Source organism: Macrobrachium nipponense, chromosome 49, assembly GCF_015104395.2.
Source record: "Macrobrachium nipponense isolate FS-2020 chromosome 49, ASM1510439v2, whole genome shotgun sequence".
NCBI classification, from domain to species: domain Eukaryota; kingdom Metazoa; phylum Arthropoda; class Malacostraca; order Decapoda; family Palaemonidae; genus Macrobrachium; species Macrobrachium nipponense.
Window position 1 is genome coordinate 19,322,980 of NC_087224.1, and position 16,771 is coordinate 19,339,750.

The window sequence follows — 16,771 nt, forward strand, 5'->3', positions numbered from 1 at the left end:
GAGGCCTGTAAGTGCAATAATATATAACCGAAACCAATTGCACACATTAATTAGGATAATGGGAATATATATATATATTTTTTTTTTTTCTTGTGCGGGGCATTCCGGGCTATAAAGAAAAAAAATGGGTATATATATTCATATGTTAACGTTCCCGGGGACTGTGTAAGGAAAAAAAACCACCCGGAGTTGTATACCCGGAGCTGTATGACCCGGAGAGAGGGGTACACGGAGTAACCCGGGACGGCAACATGAACTCGCAAGTTCCGTGGCAAAAAGAAAACTAAAAATAAAAAATAAAAATAATGTAATAATAACTAAAAACTAAAATACAAATATAATATCTCCGCCTACGGAAGAGTAACTTCCGTAAACATAACCCTCAATGACTCCGGGAGAGGCCGGAATCTAAATCTGCCTTATGCGGAGAGGGAATGTTTTTAGGCGGGTGGATGTAAGCTCCGGGAGTGAAAGAAGCAGAGCGCAACAATCACGGAAGCCGAGGCTGAAACGCAGTGCGACCAACAACTCCGGAGGCGGTCGGCTAAGAAGCGACACTCCCCAGCCCAAGGTCCTGGGAGACTCACTACACCTCCCCCAAATCCACAATGGTGGGACCGGCCGTCAGCGACAAACAAACGAGAGGGGCACCCAACTACGGGGAGTCCCACGAGAGGGGGAGGGAGGGAGGGCTGAAGGGTGGGGGGACGATCACGTGACAGCGAATCCTCGTGAATAAAGGATCACGAGGAAAACGCAGGCAAAGCCTATGAAGGCTAGCTGCCGACCGAACACCCAAATATACATAGGACAAAATAAAATCAGTTACTTAAAGCTAAGGGAAAAAACATGCTTTAACAGGGGTAATGAAAATAAGGGGGGGCGAAAAAAATATAAAACGCAATGGAGGCACTCGATGAGAGTGGGCCGCAAAACAAGGAAAAATTACTTGCTTACCGACAAAACGAAAACAAACGGTAAGCTGACGAAAAGAAAAAGGGGGGAATTCTTGAATGGAAAATACCAAACTAAAATAAAAGGAGGGAGGGGGGAAACGGTAGATAAATATCGAAGCACGAACAAAGAAACAGGTCCACGAACGCCGACCCCCTTGAAAAACAGGAAATCATGAAAATAATAAACGTAGATCAAACAAGATCGACAAAGCAACTGCCACCCAAGACATAAATAAAATATATACTGAAAAGATATACTGAAATATTATAAGTTACGAGTATATAAATATATAGGTACTGAAAGAAGCCCACTCGAAATTGGTACAAAACAAAGGAACGACGTAATGGCGGCTCGCTACGCTCCGCTCGCTACGGGAAGGAGACGCCTAACAAAATCCTAAATAAAGGCAAAAAACGAAAGGCAAAATCACTCCCAAATAAATAGAAAAAGAAAAAAGGGCGAACCAGTACTTAACGTTGGGTGAAGAGGCAGATTGACGATCCATAACGAAAAAGAATAAAGAAACCAATAAAAAGAACAGATAGCTATAAACAAGCTGTAACGCTGGGAGGCTATCGATAAGAATGACGCCGCAGTCCCCTTCAACAGGGTAGCTGGGTGGTGACCTATAGGTCGGCTCCCTGTTTTCAGGGTCTTTTTGATGAGGAAAAGGCTAATTGGAGGGGTTGCTGTGGTAGTGTTTAACACTCGCCCCAGTTCTATACCGGACACCTTTTATTTATTTGGGTGAGCGAGTCAGAGACTTCTGACATGTAACCAATTTAGCAGTTCTCTGGTATCATAGCAATATTTTTACTAGAAATAGTGCTAAAGAGGACACATTTCACGGAGCGACACGGCTGAGCCCAGAAATGATATTTTCATACAATCAACTTACCTGTCAGATATCTATATACATAGCTAAGACTCCGTCGTCCCCGACAGAAATTCAAATTTCGCGCCACTCGCTACAGGTAGGTCAGGTGATCTTACCGGCCTGCCCTGGGCGGCAGGACTAGGAACCATCCCCGCTTTTCTATCATATTTTTCTCTGTCGCCGGTCGGTATCAAACATTGTTGCTATTACCTCCTGACTTAGATTCTTATTTCATCCTTTGATCATCGTTTATCGGCTTTTTGGTGACGTATCTGGATCTGTGTTTTTTGGCATTCGCTACTGTGGACTGTTTTTTTGGACTTGCTTTTTGGAATTTTCTCAGTATGTCTGATTCAAATGTGAGTGAGAAGTGTGTGAATGAATGTAGGCTGCAGGGTGAGGATACCGAAAGCTTCGGTTTGATCACCTCACACTGTATGTCGTAAAATGTAGGGGGTTTCAGTGTTCTGCTACTAATACTTGTCATGAATGCGAGGGATTAAATGCAGAAGAATGGAAGACTTTTAACTTCTTATTTGAAGAAGTTAGAGAGGGATAGGGTTTAGACGTCTGAAAGGTGTGAGTTCAAGGCCTATTGAGCCTTTTATTGATACGTTTTCTTAATAATCCTAATGATTTAGATTCTCCCTATGTGTCTAATTCACAAGGTTTACTTTCGGAATCGGCCTCGGAAATCGCCGATCTGAAAGCTACGATTCGAAGTCCAAAATGGCGGACTTAACTTACAGGTAAGGCTAGTGAAAGTGAGCATTACAGTGAAGTGAGTTCTACCCCAGTGTTGTGGAGGGGCGTTGATCGTCCCTGCTACGCTCCCAGGCCTAGACCTCTTCCAAGCTCCCATGCCCAGAGGAGAAGGAAAGTCGGAAAGCCTTAAGGAGGTCGTGGGGAATCCCCAACGGTTCAGACGTCCATCAGCAAGCTCTGTTTCGTGGCAGGCTGCTCAAGGGCGCTTTAGAAAAAGCGTCCTTCGTGATGTTCTCATCTCTCCCTCTCCCTCACCTAAACGAGGGTGGAAGGAGTCGGATTTATCGAGGCCTCTGAAACGGCATTTGAAGGAAGGAACCCGAATTTGATTCGAGCCCAGAGCGTTTCTCAGATGACGCTCCCTCGTCTATTAAGAATGAAGCCCGCCATTTCGATGAAGAGGGCTCTTCAGTCCTTGAGACTCTTGGATGAAGTCTAAGAAGGACTTAGTCAGAACGGTCTTCTGCATGCCTCCAGCGAGACTAGCTGGTAAAAGAGGCATTTGGTATCAGACGGGAGAGAATATGGGTATTGCTCTTCCGTCTACGTCAGAAGCAGACTTCTCGACCTTAGTGGACGCTTCACGTAGGCAAGGTCTGAACTCGGCACGTATTACTTGGAGCATTTCTGAACTGGACCATCTCCTCAAGGGACTCTTTCATGTATTGGAAGTTTTCAATTCTTAGATTGGTCCCTTGGGGTGATGTCCAAGAAAGCCCATGATTCTGAAGGACTCGAACCAGAAGTTCCTGTGCATTGTCTTGTATAGACAAAGCTGTTCAAGATGGCTCGTTTGAGATCTCCTCTTTGTTTGGAGCAGGTCTTCTAAAAAAGAGGACGGTATATAGTGCCTTTTTAATTTTTAACCAAGGCAGTTCTCCCACGCTCAGAGGGCAGCGCTACTGTATTCGCCTTTGTCTGACTTTTTGTTCCCTTCTCAGTTGGTGAAGGACATTTCTCGTTCATTAACTGAGAAGGCGACTCAGGACCTTCTGACGCAGTCAACAAGGAAGAAGAAGCCTGCTTCTACACCTGACAAGAAAGGACCGAGTACATCGGTTCAGCCCTTTCGAGGTGGCCCTACCTCCAGACCTCCCGCAAAGAAGGAAGGCTCCTGAGAAGAGAGGTAGGTCGGTGCCTTTCGTCCCTTTAAAAAGGGAAAGTGATGCTTCTCTCCTCCAAGCACCAGTAGGTGCCAGGCTCCTGGGATTTGTGGAGGCCTGGACACTTATCAAACGCAGAGCGTCATCCTTGTCTGTAATAAGGAAGGGATATCGTATCCCTTTCCTGAACACTCCTCCCCTAACGTCAACACCACGGGAACTAACAGCCAAGTACAAGGATCCTGTGCTGAGGGATACTCTTCGATCGATGGTGGAACAAATGTGGGACAAGAGAGCGATAGAACTAGTACTGGATCAAAACTCCCCTGGGGTTGTACAATCGCCTTTTTCTGGTTGCGAAGGCCTTGGGAGGCTGGAGACCAGTACTAGACGTCAGCTCTGCTGAACAAATTTGTTTCAGAAGGAGAAGTTTCTCGATGGAGACTTCTGCCTCAGTCCTTGCGTCATTGCGAACAAGGAGATTGGATGGTGTCCCTAGATCTCCAGGACGCCTATTTTCACGTCCCGATCCACCCTTCATCGAAGAAGTACCTCCGTTTCATGACGGGGGGAAGGATCTTTCAGTCAGAGCCTTGTGTTTCGGCCTGTCCACAGCTCCTCAGGTCTTCACAAGCCTGATGAAAAATGTGGTGAGGTTTTCTTCACTCAAAGGAGTAAATATCTCTCTGTATCTGGACGACTGGCTCATCAGGGCCAGATCAGAGAGACAGTGCTTGGAGGACCTGACGTTAACTTTAGATCTGATCAAAGCGTTGGGATTGCTCGTGAACCTCGAGAAGTCGCAGCTGACCCCCAGACAGAAACTTAGTCTATCTGGGGATTCAGATGGATTCTCGGGGTTTTCGAGTATTTCCTTCGCAAGAGAGAATCGCAAAAGGTTTGCAGATAGTCTCTCTCTTCTTAAGGAAGGAAACAAACGTCGGCGAGGGAATGGTTGAGCCTTCTAGGGACCCCGTCCTCGCTCGAACAGTTCTTCCCGCTAGGAAGACTTCATTTACGTCCGCTTCAATTCTTCCTCAAGAAGTCTTGGAGTTGGAAAAAACTGGACAACTTTCGGACGCCTTTCCCATTCCGGTGGAGATAAGACCGCACCTGGAATGGTGGTTGCCCCCCTCCCCCTCTGAAAGAGAAACAAAGGGATCTCTCTAAGAACCCAGAACCCAGACCTAGTGTTGTACTCCGACGCGTCGGAGAAAGGTTGGGGAGCAACATTAGGCTCGAAGGAGGTGTCAGGCACCTGGGAACCAGCGCAGGTGTCTTGGCACATAAACTGCAAAGAGCTCTTTGCCGTGCATCTGGCTTTGAAGAGTCTAGAACCTCTGGTGTCAAACAAAGTAGTGCAAGTAAACGTGGACAACACCACCGCACTTGCCTACATTCGAAAACAAGGAGGGACTCACTCCTCGTTCCTTTACGAACTGACGAGAGACCTTTTGCTTTGGACGTCTCACAGGAACATCTCCCTTCTGACAAGGTTCGTTCAGGGAGTAAAGAATGTGAGGGTGGACAGACTCAGCAGGAGGAACCAGGTCCTTCATACAGAGTGGACCCTACACGAGGAGGTGTGTCAAGATCTCTGGTCGCTGTGGGGGACACCTCATGTGGATCTCTTCGCCACATTCATCTCCAAAAGGCTGGCAGTCTTTGCTCGGTCGTGGAAGACCCAAGAGCTCTTATGGTAGACGCCTTCCTGCTAGATTGGTCTCGCGTAGACGTCTATGCTTTTCCTCCATTCAAAATCCTGGGACTAGTACTAAAAAAGTTTGTGGCGTCAAAGGAGACGAGGATGACATTGATAGCCCCCTTTTGGCCGGCCCAAGATTGGTTCACGGAGGTGGTAGAGTGGATCGTAGACTTTCCCAGATCCCTACCAAGAAGGATGGATCTTCTCAGACAGCCACACTTCAAGAGGTTATCATCAAAACCTCCCGCTCTCGCTCTGACTGCCTTTCGACTATCGAAAGACTCGTCAGAGCGAGAGGGTTTTCTCGCGAAGTTGCAAGCGCGATCACGAGAGCACGCAGAACCTCCACTACGAAAGTATATCAGTCGAAGTGGGAGGTTTTTAGAAGGTGGTGTAGAACTAAGAAGTTGTCCTCCTCCACTACCTCTATAGCGGAAATTGCTGATTTCCTTCTATTCCTGAGAGAGCAATCTCATCTAGCTGTATCCACAATAAAGGGATACAGAAGTATGCTCTCGGCAGTCTTCAGGAATAGAGGATTAGATCTGGCAGATTAATAAAGATCTCCACGATCTCATAAGGTCCTTTGAGACTCAAAGTCGAAGGAACCGGTCCCTCCGACTGGAACCTAGACGTAGTTCTCAAGTTCTTTCATCTGAAAGATTCGAACCTCCTCATCTGGCTTCGTTTCGAGACATCACCAGAGAAAATGCCTATTCCTATTATCTTTAGCTACGGCAAAGAGAGTTAGTGAATTACATGCTCTGCAGGATAAAGTAGGTTTCAAGGGAGACTCAGCTATTTGCTCGTTTAAGACCCTGTTTTTAGCTAAGAATGAGAATCCCTCGAATCCCTGGCCTAAGTCATTCGAAGTCAAAGGCATATCGAGTCTCGTAGGAAGAGAAGCAGAAAGATCTCTATGCCCTGTAAGAGCTCTGAAGTTCTACCTTCAGAGAAAGCATCAGATGGGAGGCTCTAGACAAGGTCTTTGGGTGCGCGTTAGTAAAAGACCCCACAAGACTGATGTCCAAGAATGCTCTGGCATTCTTTGTGAGGAAACGTCATTACAGACGCGCATAAGGTCTGTTCTGACGAACAGTTGCGACTGTTGAAAGTTAAAGCTCATGAAGTGAGAGCAGTAGCGACGTCTCTCTCGTTTCATAAGAATATGTCGCTTAAAACATCATAGATACGACATTTTGGAGATGCAACTCAGTATTTGCATCTCATTACTTGAAAGACGTTCGTGTGACATATGAGAAGTGTTTTTCTCTGGGTCTTTCGTATCGGCGGATACGATTCTGGGTACGGAGCCGACACCCAATCCTTAAAAGTATATACTTTTCTTCTTTTTGGATATGTCTGAGTCTCTTCGAACAATGGAGGACTTGGTTTAGGCACGGGCGGCCGTCTATGTTGTTCAGTAAGAGAATCTTGTCATATCTAATTAGATGAGTATAATTTTTTTTTTAGAAATTATGTATGTGTGCGTAGTGGTTTTTGAGTTACGGTTGTTGTGAAGAGTTCGGGGATAACTCGGAACAATCCTTAGTTCTAACATATGGTTAGGATCAGGTGGTCGGGATTGGTTGTGTGCTCCTTCATAAGGTGTATTGTCATATAAGTGGATCAGCACCCATTGACAAAGTCCTTTCAGGCTCTGCCGAGAAGCGGATAAGACCCATCGGCAGACCCACAAGAACTCTTGGCCATAGATCATATATCGCTAAAGTTTCTTGAGGTGATGCAGACTACTGGCAAAACACCCACGAAGTCTACCACCTATCAGGTAGGAACCAAGGTTTTATTTATACCTACAACATATGTTGTTTACCTGGTCTATTCCATATAGTAAGCTGTCTCTTACCCTCCACCGAAGGGTGCCAATCAGTATGTATATATCTGACAGGTAAGTTGAATTGTATGAAATGATATTGTATGTTACATAAAGTTTCATACACTATTCCTGGCAGATACAGGCGGTCCCCGGGTTACGACGGTTCCGGCTTACGACGTTCCGAGGTTACGACGCTTTTTCTTAATATTCAATGGAAAAATCCGTCCTGGGTTACGACGCTTGTTCGAGGTTACGACGCTGACGCTTCCGACGCTCCGAGTTAACGGCGCTTTAAAAAAACGCATACTATGATAAAAATCCTTTTATAGTTTAGCACAGTATATTAATAATAAAAATAAGTTTCTGGTTAGATTACAACAAAAATTTTGAGATTATGATGATTTTCGACACTTTTTTATGTTGTATTTTTCTGTTTTTAGTGACGCCTCATATGCGGAAACTAGTTTTCCGAGCGAATGAATACATACTAGTTTACATATAACGTCCAAAAGCGCAAATAATGAAAAAATCATTGCTTGTTTCCAGTAATAATAACAAAACGAAGTTTCTGGTTAGATTACAACCAAATTGCAAATTCCAAGTATCCAAAGAGAGACATTATCTAGTAATTTGATCAGAGAGAGAGAGAGAGAGAGAGAGAGAGAGGCGTCTTCCAACGCTCCGAGTTAACGACGCTTTTAAAAAAACGCATACTATGATAAAAATCCTTTATAGTTTAGCACAGTATATTAATAAAAATAATGTTTCTGGTTAGATTACAACAAAAATTTTGAGATATGATGATTTTCGACACTTTTATGTTGTTATTTTTCTATGTTTTTTAGTGACGCCTCATATGCGGAACTAGTTTGCCGAGCGAATGAATACATACTAGTTTACTATAACAGTCCAAAAGCGCAAATAATGAAAAAATCATTGCTTGTTTCCAGTAATAATAACAAAACGAAGTTTCTGGTTAGATTACAACGCAAATTCCAAGTATCCAAAGAGAGACATTATCCAGTAATTTGATCAGAGAGAGAGAGAGAGAGAGAGAGAGAGAGAGAGAGAGAGAGAGAGAGAGAGAGAGAGAGAGAGGCGTCTTCCGACGCTCCGAGTTAAGGACAGAGAAGTGTTCGTTTCGTTAAACGGCCTCTGACTCATGCCAGTAAATGTTTTGTTGATACTAATAATATAAGCCTATTTAAAGATACGTTTACTTTAATTAGTCTATATGATACGTAAATAGTAATCAACTGTTCTTGTAGCCCTCAATATTTGGCAAAATCGAAGTATCCAAAGAGAGACATTATCCAGTACGTAATTTGATCAGAGAGAGAGAGAGAGAGAGAGAGAGAGAGAGAGAGAGAGAGAGAGAGAGAGAGAGAGAGAGAGAGAGACGCTTTGGCAACAATGGTCTCGGGGGTTTTTATAGCTTCCTTCTGCTTGATGATCGTGGATATTGTAGAAGGATTTCGACCATACTCGTTTGCCAAATCGACGATACGAACGCCACGTTCATGCTTTGCTATAATTTCCATGTTTTGCTTCCATCGAAATCATTTTCTTGGTTTTTTTTCTTATCACCTGCTTTGTCTTTAGCTTTGAGACCCATGGTTAATAACAAAATAGACAAAATAACACGAAAAATAGGCGCAAATACAACGAACTAAACAACGACGTGTTAACATGCAGCACCAACAAACAAACAGACTGAACGCCATTTATCGGTCGCCTATACAACTAAACACTCATCGCAAAATCGTATCTCAAATATTTCGTTGTATATCAAAGCTTGTATTTTCGCAAATTTTCTGTTATATCTCAAAACATTCGTATATTAGGGCAATCGTATGTCAAGTTTCCAATGTAATTGATCAGAAGAGAGAGAGAGAGAGAGAGAGAGAGAGAGAGAGAGAGAGAGAGAGAGAGAGAGAGACGCTTTGGCAACAATGGTCTCGGGGATTGACGTAACGTTTATTTTCTGAACAGATAGGACAGAGAAGTGTTCGTTTCATTAAACGGCCTCTGACTCATGGCAGGAAATGTTTTGTTGATACTAATATATAAGCCTATTTAAAGATACATTTACTTTAATTAGTCTATATGATACGTAAATAGTAATCAGCTGTTCTTGTAGCCCTCAAGATTTTGCAAAATCACTCCAGGTTGTACATAAAACTTCAAGAATGTAGTGTCACAGAGGATTACATAGTTTTTACCTTCAAGAACCAGCATTCTTTTATGAAAATAACTCCAGGTTGTACATAAAAACTACAGGAAACGACATGTAGTGTAACCAAAGGATTACAAGTAAGGTTTTTATAACTTTTTTTTATAGTTTAAGACATATTTCCAGCGTCGTTCCGGCTTACGACGATTTTCGGCTTACGACGCGTCTCAAGAACGGAACCCCCGTCGTAACCCGGGGACTGCCTGTATATATAATTAAAGGCCCACCCAGCCTCCCCGCAGGAGACAGTGAAAGAGAGAAAATATGATAGAAAACGGGGGATGGTTCCTAGTCCTGCCGCCCAGGGCAGGCCGGTAGATCACCTGACCTACCTGTAGCGAGTGGCGCGAAATTTGAATTTCTGTCGGCGGGGACGACGGAGTCTTAGCTATGTATATATCTGCCAGGTAAGTATGTATGAAACTTTATTGTAACATAACAATATCATTGTTATGATACAATAAAAAAAAAAAGTTTTATACATACTTACCTGGCAGATATATACAATTAAACTACCCACCCAACCTCCCCTCAGGAGACAGATGGTGTAGAAAAATCTGATGGAAGAAAAACGGGAATGGGTTCCTATTCCCGCCACCCAGCGGCGGCGCGGTGGATCACCTGACCTACCTGTAGCGTGTGCGCGAAATTCGAAATCTGTCGGCGCGACGGAGTCAATAGCTATGTATATATCTGCCAGGTAAGTATGTATAAACTTTATTGTATCATAACAATATCATTTTACGAAGACTTCACGTGCTTATTTTACTTTGTATGGCAGTTTCATATAGGCAGTCCCCGGGTTACAACGGGGGTTCCGTTCTTGAGGCACATTGTAAGCCGAAAATCGTCGTAAGCCGGAACATGGTCAAAAATCCTAAGAAAACCTTACTTGTAATGCTTTGGGTGTATTGAAAACTATGTAAACTGCATTCTTATTGCATTTTTCATCAAAAAACCTTCAAATATTGATCATATTGCATTTTTGGTGTCATATTTCTTTTGCCAGATCAGCGTTGTAGGCGCCGTAACCCTGGAACATGTGTCGTAACCCTGGAAATAATTCCTGATGAATATAATTGAAAAGCGCCTTAACCTCGGAACGTCGTAAGCCGAACCCATCGTAACCCGGGGACTGCCTGTACATGTAGGCAGTCCCCCGGGTTACGACGGGTTCGGCTTACGACATTCCGAGGTTAAGGCGCTTTTCAATTAGATTCACTATCAACAACACGTAGGGATTTTCTCACTGAGATCGACATGCAACCTCCTCCAACACTTTGCTATGAGTTCTTTCTTAAATTCTGTAGCGTTTCTTGCCTTTTTCACAGAAGGGCTAGCACTTGGAACTTTCTTTGGCCCCATGATGGCTTATTTAGCAGTTGGACTTGAATAAAAAAGCACAAAAACAATAAACACAAAAGTAGAATGGGTCACGACAGAGGGTGGGATGCTTTGTTTGGGCTCTTGATACGGAACCTGGTCACACACTGGGCCCGGGATGGAGCGTTTCCGAGTTTACGATAACCAAGACAAAATTTTGAAGAAAAAAAGTCTACAAAAATCGGAACGTACGAAAAGGGAAGTGTACGAAAACCGAGGTTTGAGTGTATGTTGGTACTTTGTGTACCTCAAATATGGTCTGTAAAGGTTAATTGACTTTTCTGTGTGTGTATAATGTACAGTGCCCCCCTATTTTTATGCAGGAATAGGTTCCAGAACATATTGTGAAAATGCAAAAATCCCTCCTTAAAAATGCTTATAACTGGCATATAACTGCCAAATACCTTGTACCCCATAAACTAAAATGCTTACTACTGCCTATTTTAACATTTTACTGCTTAATTTGATAGATCAAATAAATAGACCTTAAATGATCGTACTAAAATAATTTAATATAATTTCAAACACAAATACATCCCAAACCATCATCCCAAAATACCCAAAGTAACCACACATGCAATACTCTCTTACTACTGTTACTCTTAAGTAGGCTGTATACTACACCACTAAAATGCTTACAGTAACTGCTTATTTTAACAGTTCATCACCAGGAACCTGTGGTCCCTATCCCCTGCAAATTCCAGGATTGATTATTGCACCATCCCAAAGCTCAGACCATGGTACCTTCATTCTCATCATTATCATCATACACTTTTATGCCAGATTATCCTGATAAGGGATGAGACATGACATGAGTTCTCTCTGTTCTTTACTGCCATGTTCTTTTTCTGCCCAAACATGCTTCAGCTGTAGGTCTTCGTCTATCCCCCCTTCTTTATGATCTCCTGGACCTTCCTACTACATGTCTTCACTCTTCTGTTTCTATAGCTACTGCTTCTCTAACCAACTGTTCTTCGTTACATCTCGCCGCATGTCCAGACTGTCTTGGTCTATTAGATCATGGTTTTTTCTAGCCTCTTGAAGCCACATCTTCCCATCATTTTCTCAATCATATTGTAATCTTTCCACGATGCGCTAGTCATGAATTTTAACATTGTCTGATCACTCCCTTTCATAATCTCTTCCATTCTGTCTATCAGTGGTCAAGTTTCTGCTTTATGGAGGCCTTTGTATATACCTTATGCATCCATTGTAGTTCCATTTTGCACAGTTTTGTAGGGGCATATGGTGAAAGAGTCTGGCCTTGCTGGAATGACATTTGACTGTTGTTGTTATACACAAAAAAAATGATGAATTTAAATAAATGCATATTGAATTTTATAATATAGAACTTCCTAATTTCAGCTTATTTTATAGTAGCTGTATCTTTATAATGATTTTACGATGCACTAAATTTGTGTTTGAGTATGTCTTTCATGCACTGCAAACAGAATTTTAAGCTTCCTTTAGAAGTCAAATTAAAGAGCATTAGTTAAAAAAGGTTAAAGTTCCAATATATGAATAAACACTGTTCATGATGTAGATAGATTTTGTTAGACTGTATGTATATTTGCTTATCAGGGTCCTGCAGTTCCTTGAGTGATTGCTATTACACCGGATTCCTTCACATCGACAACTCCAGAGAGCAATGACACCTAGCAAACAACCAATAGATTTCTTGATATACCTTATATTATTTGGATCAACAATATTTGTTAATAAGGTGAGTTGTTGTGTACTATCTATTATTGGTGTACCTTAAAGTTATTATAGTAATATTTAGTGAGGCCACCAAGTGGGCAGAAGGGATGTTATAAAGATCAGCACTTGAAATTGTGTTGCAGTCGTATGTTAAGTATTTGTACTGTGAAGTTAGTATTGTCTAGACTATAAACCTAAACCTTCATGTGTGTCATATGGGATTTTGCTTGTTTCCCTGATTGGTAAAGACTTTGGTGATATGACGTTCAACGTGAAGGCCATGATTAGTTTTAGTTTTGTTTAAAAGAAAACTATTGAGATAGCTATTTGTCTGTTTGTCCACACTTTTCTGTCCACCCTCAGATCTTAAAAACAACTGAGGCTAGAGGGCTGCAAATTGGTATGTTGATCATCCACCCTCCAATCTTCAAACATACCAAATTGCAGCCCTCTAACTTCAGTAGTTTTTATTTTATTTAAAGTTGAAGTTAGCCATGATTATGCACCTTGTAGCACTACAGGACTGGCCACAACTGGGCCATGGCTGAAAATTTCATGGGCCATGGCATATACAGCATTATACACTGTACAGAAACCTCAATTTAGTACATTTCTTACTTACTTTTATTAGTCATTTAGATCAGTGGGAAGTAAATAATTACATACAAACATGGGAAGCCCACCGATAACTGGAGTAGTAGACCATTAGAAACTAACATTATGAGGCGATACTTTTGTATTTTTCAGAAACTTCTGAATATTAGTTCCTCACCCCTGTAAAGAGAATAACAAGTAGTATAATCAGAGAACCTTTCACTTTTCCCTAGGGCTCGCTCCTCCCCTGGATATTGCTGACACCCCCTAGTTTGAGAACCACTTATTTAGATTGTGCTGTACTATTTATTCATTAGCATGTGGCTCAAGAGACAAGAGCCGTAAAACCGGATGCCTACAATTGAAAACCCATTTAAGGACTTCTTAAACCTAGTTGAATCACAACAGATTTTAGCCACACTAGACTCCTGAAGAGGAGCCTAGCATGACTAGAAACTGTCGTGAATCCTCGAGATTAAAGGATTCCATGAAAATGGGGTTTTATTTGATCATTAAATAAATAGGATACGTAGTTGGATGAAGTCCAGTGAAGGAATCAATTTTTTTAATTGGCAGGGTTCCAGTTTCATCATTAGGTTTTGCTGTCTAACTTTAATTGTAAAATTTGTATTGCAATACACTTCCTGAACACCTGAATTAGACCAGGGCTAATTCAGGTGTTCAGGTAAGTATTACAATATTAGTTTTATTATGAAAACTTCATGCCTTCATTCCTAGAGGACAAACCAAAAGGCCATTTAACGTAACAGGAAGACTTCTGCAGATTGAAGCTCTGGTATGTGAGAATAGAAAGAGCAGACGAAAGAAAGCAGAAATATTAGATACAGAATATAAGGTATACAACAAACTGTTATATAGAAGTGATAATTTATATAGCATTGCATTCTTCAACTTCTAATTGTCAGCAACCACAGTGTTTTAAGGAAGACAGTTTCAGAGTGACAAAAAATGGTTTGAAGGATCTTTGCCGTTGGTCTAAAAGATTTGATTATTCTTTTGGGTTCAACTTTTTCAAACTTTTCATTAGAGTTATGTTGCAGATATGGTTCTGTATTCCTTAGTGAGGTTTTTCCTTTACATCAAGGTACAACAGTCATCAATGAGCATTTCAAAAGTGTAATGTCAAGGGTTTTGATGACCTTCTCATTTTATAATTCCTCAATAGTCTTTCAAGCAGTCTTAAGATCACTAGGGTGGGGCAAGTAAGGGATTCATGCATTGTTAAATGTCACATTGTTATGATGAAAAGTTTTGCTTTTTCCAATTCAAGTGTTAAAAATTCATCTCAAGTTAATATAGGAAACATGTTTGAATTCACATATTGTCAGTACAAACCTAACTTTCATAAAAACAAAGAGACACAGCATAATTTTTGGCTGTCGCTGCCAAACCTCAGTTTCTCTGACATGCGGTCAGCAAGGGCATTTAAAAGGCCAACTCGATCAAGAGGAACCAGAGTGGAGGTGTCCATAAACAGTCACTGTCATTGTACAGGATGGATAGCCAGAGCGGAAACACTAGCGCCTCAGTGGCGTGGTTGGTTTGGTGTTTGCTTCTCACCTCGGTGGTCGCGGGTTCGATTCTCGGCCATTCCATTGAGGAGTGAGAGATGTGTATTTCTGGTGATAGAAGTTCACTCTCAACGTGGTTCGGAAGTCACGTAAAGCCGTTGGTCCCGTTGCCGGAATAACCACTGGTTCCATGCAACATAAAAACGCCATACAAGCAAACAAACAAAACAGAGCGGAAACAGATCTCCCCACCGCCAACATCTTCACTCTGAGGCCTAGAAAATTATTTATAACATGTTAAAATACTTCATTTGTTCCGATACGTAATACACCCTCGGTCCTTTAACAATAGGAAGTAGCTAGCGGCAGCTGGAACGGTCGTAAGCTTCGAACAAGGGGAGAACGGTAGTTAACTGTTGTCCGATCGTCGCGCGCCGCGCGACTGGGAGGTAAAACAAATCACTTTTGCTTTCGGCCGTATGTGGGAAGGACGTGTTCGCCATCGCTCTGCCCGCTTTGTTGTTTGCTTTGACTTTGAGTATTTGCCTCTCTTTCGTATAAATCAGGATGGACTGTAAGTACTTTTACAATTCTATTGATCTTGCAATGAGTGAATTGGAAGAAATGGAGATTTCACCGCGCCCTCCAGTCGCCCGTAGAGTGTGTCCCGGGCTGGAGGGGCGTAGATGTGGAGGGTTCAGGTCATTCGTTGACGTGGACCCCCATGAGGTTTGTACTCGTTGCCGGTGGGCGAGAGTGCTCCCGCAACGAACCTTGTGTCATATGTGTTAATTGGTTCCGAGGCGCAGTGGGTGCTGTACGAGGGCAGGAAGAGACTTAGGCCGGCCAAGAATCATCGGAAAGTCCAGTGACTCCTCTTTGGTGACGGACACTTCGTCCTCTTTCCCGGCCTGCCCCCCGGCCAGCCCCCACGTTTCGCGCCTTCCCCTGCGGGGGGGGTAGCGGAGTCCTTTTCCTCTCTCGATCCGTCGAGTGTGGAGGAGGGCGCCCGGCTACCCAGGACGTACAGCTGTACTCGGGGTCTTCCGTCCGCTCTGGGGGGGGTGTTTCTTCCCCAGGGCGTGAGGAAGCCCCTCCAACTAACCGACTATTGTCTCCGCAGGTGTGCCATCAGTGAAGGACGACTTGGGACAGGTGTGGGAGTCGCTGGGACTGCAGGGAGTGCCCAGCATCAGGGGTTTTGCTTCAGCGGTTGGCGGGGTCGGCGGTGGTCACTCATGGTGCGGTGACCACAACTACCACCACAAAATAACGACACCAGCGTATGAGATGCCACCACATCTGGTATATACGCCCCATATAATGTCGGTGACACCCACGGTGGCTATACACAAACCAATTGCTGCCGTGCCAAGGAGACGGTGCCACCACCACCTGGATTTTTTCCTTTGCCGACCCCGGACTTCCGCTGCCCAAAGAGTACCCCCCTGGACCTGCCGCCAGTGCCACTGGATGACGGTAACTGCCGACAGGACGCCTGGCTCTCCCGTGGTACCTGCCGTGCCTGCCGTACCTGTTTGCCGTTTCCAGCTACTCTTTCCATTTCAGATCGGCCTGCACATTCCCTTTCAGATGTTCCTGCCGTTCCTGCTGTTCCCGGACCTGTTCCTGTTGTTCCTGCTGCTGGTGTTGCTGTCACAGTCTCAGGTCTTTCCGGACAGGTGCAGTCGGGCCCTGTTGCTTCGGCAACTGCCCCGGCTCCCTCCTGGATGGAAGACCTGACTCTCTTCTGCGGAGCCTGGCGAAGAAGAAGAGGAAGAGGAAGAAGGTGTCGTCGTCGTCTTCATCGTCTCTTCGTCGTCTGCTGCCTCTCCTTCCCCTTCGACTTCTAAGGCCAAACAGCCGAAGAAGAAGAAGGCTGCCCTCCTCCATCCCCCCTAAGAAGACTCCTTCGGGATCTTCTAAGGGCCCGGCTCGCTCAGGCGAGCTGGGGAGCTCTTCTGCTGGTCCTCCTGTTCCTTCGGGAACGGGGCCCGTCGCTTCTTCTGCAAAGAAGAAGTCGACGGGGACCAGAGGTGCACCAGCCTCGGCTGGTGCGTCCTCACCTGGTGCTAGCGGTTCTG

At 43.7% G+C, this 16,771-nt stretch overlaps 1 protein-coding gene across 2 annotated transcripts in view; it reads left to right on the forward strand.

Annotated features, from left to right (window-relative positions):
- The window catches only part of LOC135205367 (transmembrane protein 241-like), a 261,462-nt gene that overhangs the window by 151,480 nt on the left and 93,211 nt on the right, over window positions 1-16,771 (forward strand). For both annotated transcript variants that reach the window (XM_064235857.1, XM_064235858.1), the window contains exon 2: window positions 12,442-12,583. In XM_064235857.1, coding sequence (XP_064091927.1) covers window positions 12,509-12,583 — 75 coding nt within the window. In that variant the 5' untranslated portion in view covers window positions 12,442-12,508. The remainder of the gene's footprint in view (window positions 1-12,441; window positions 12,584-16,771) is intronic.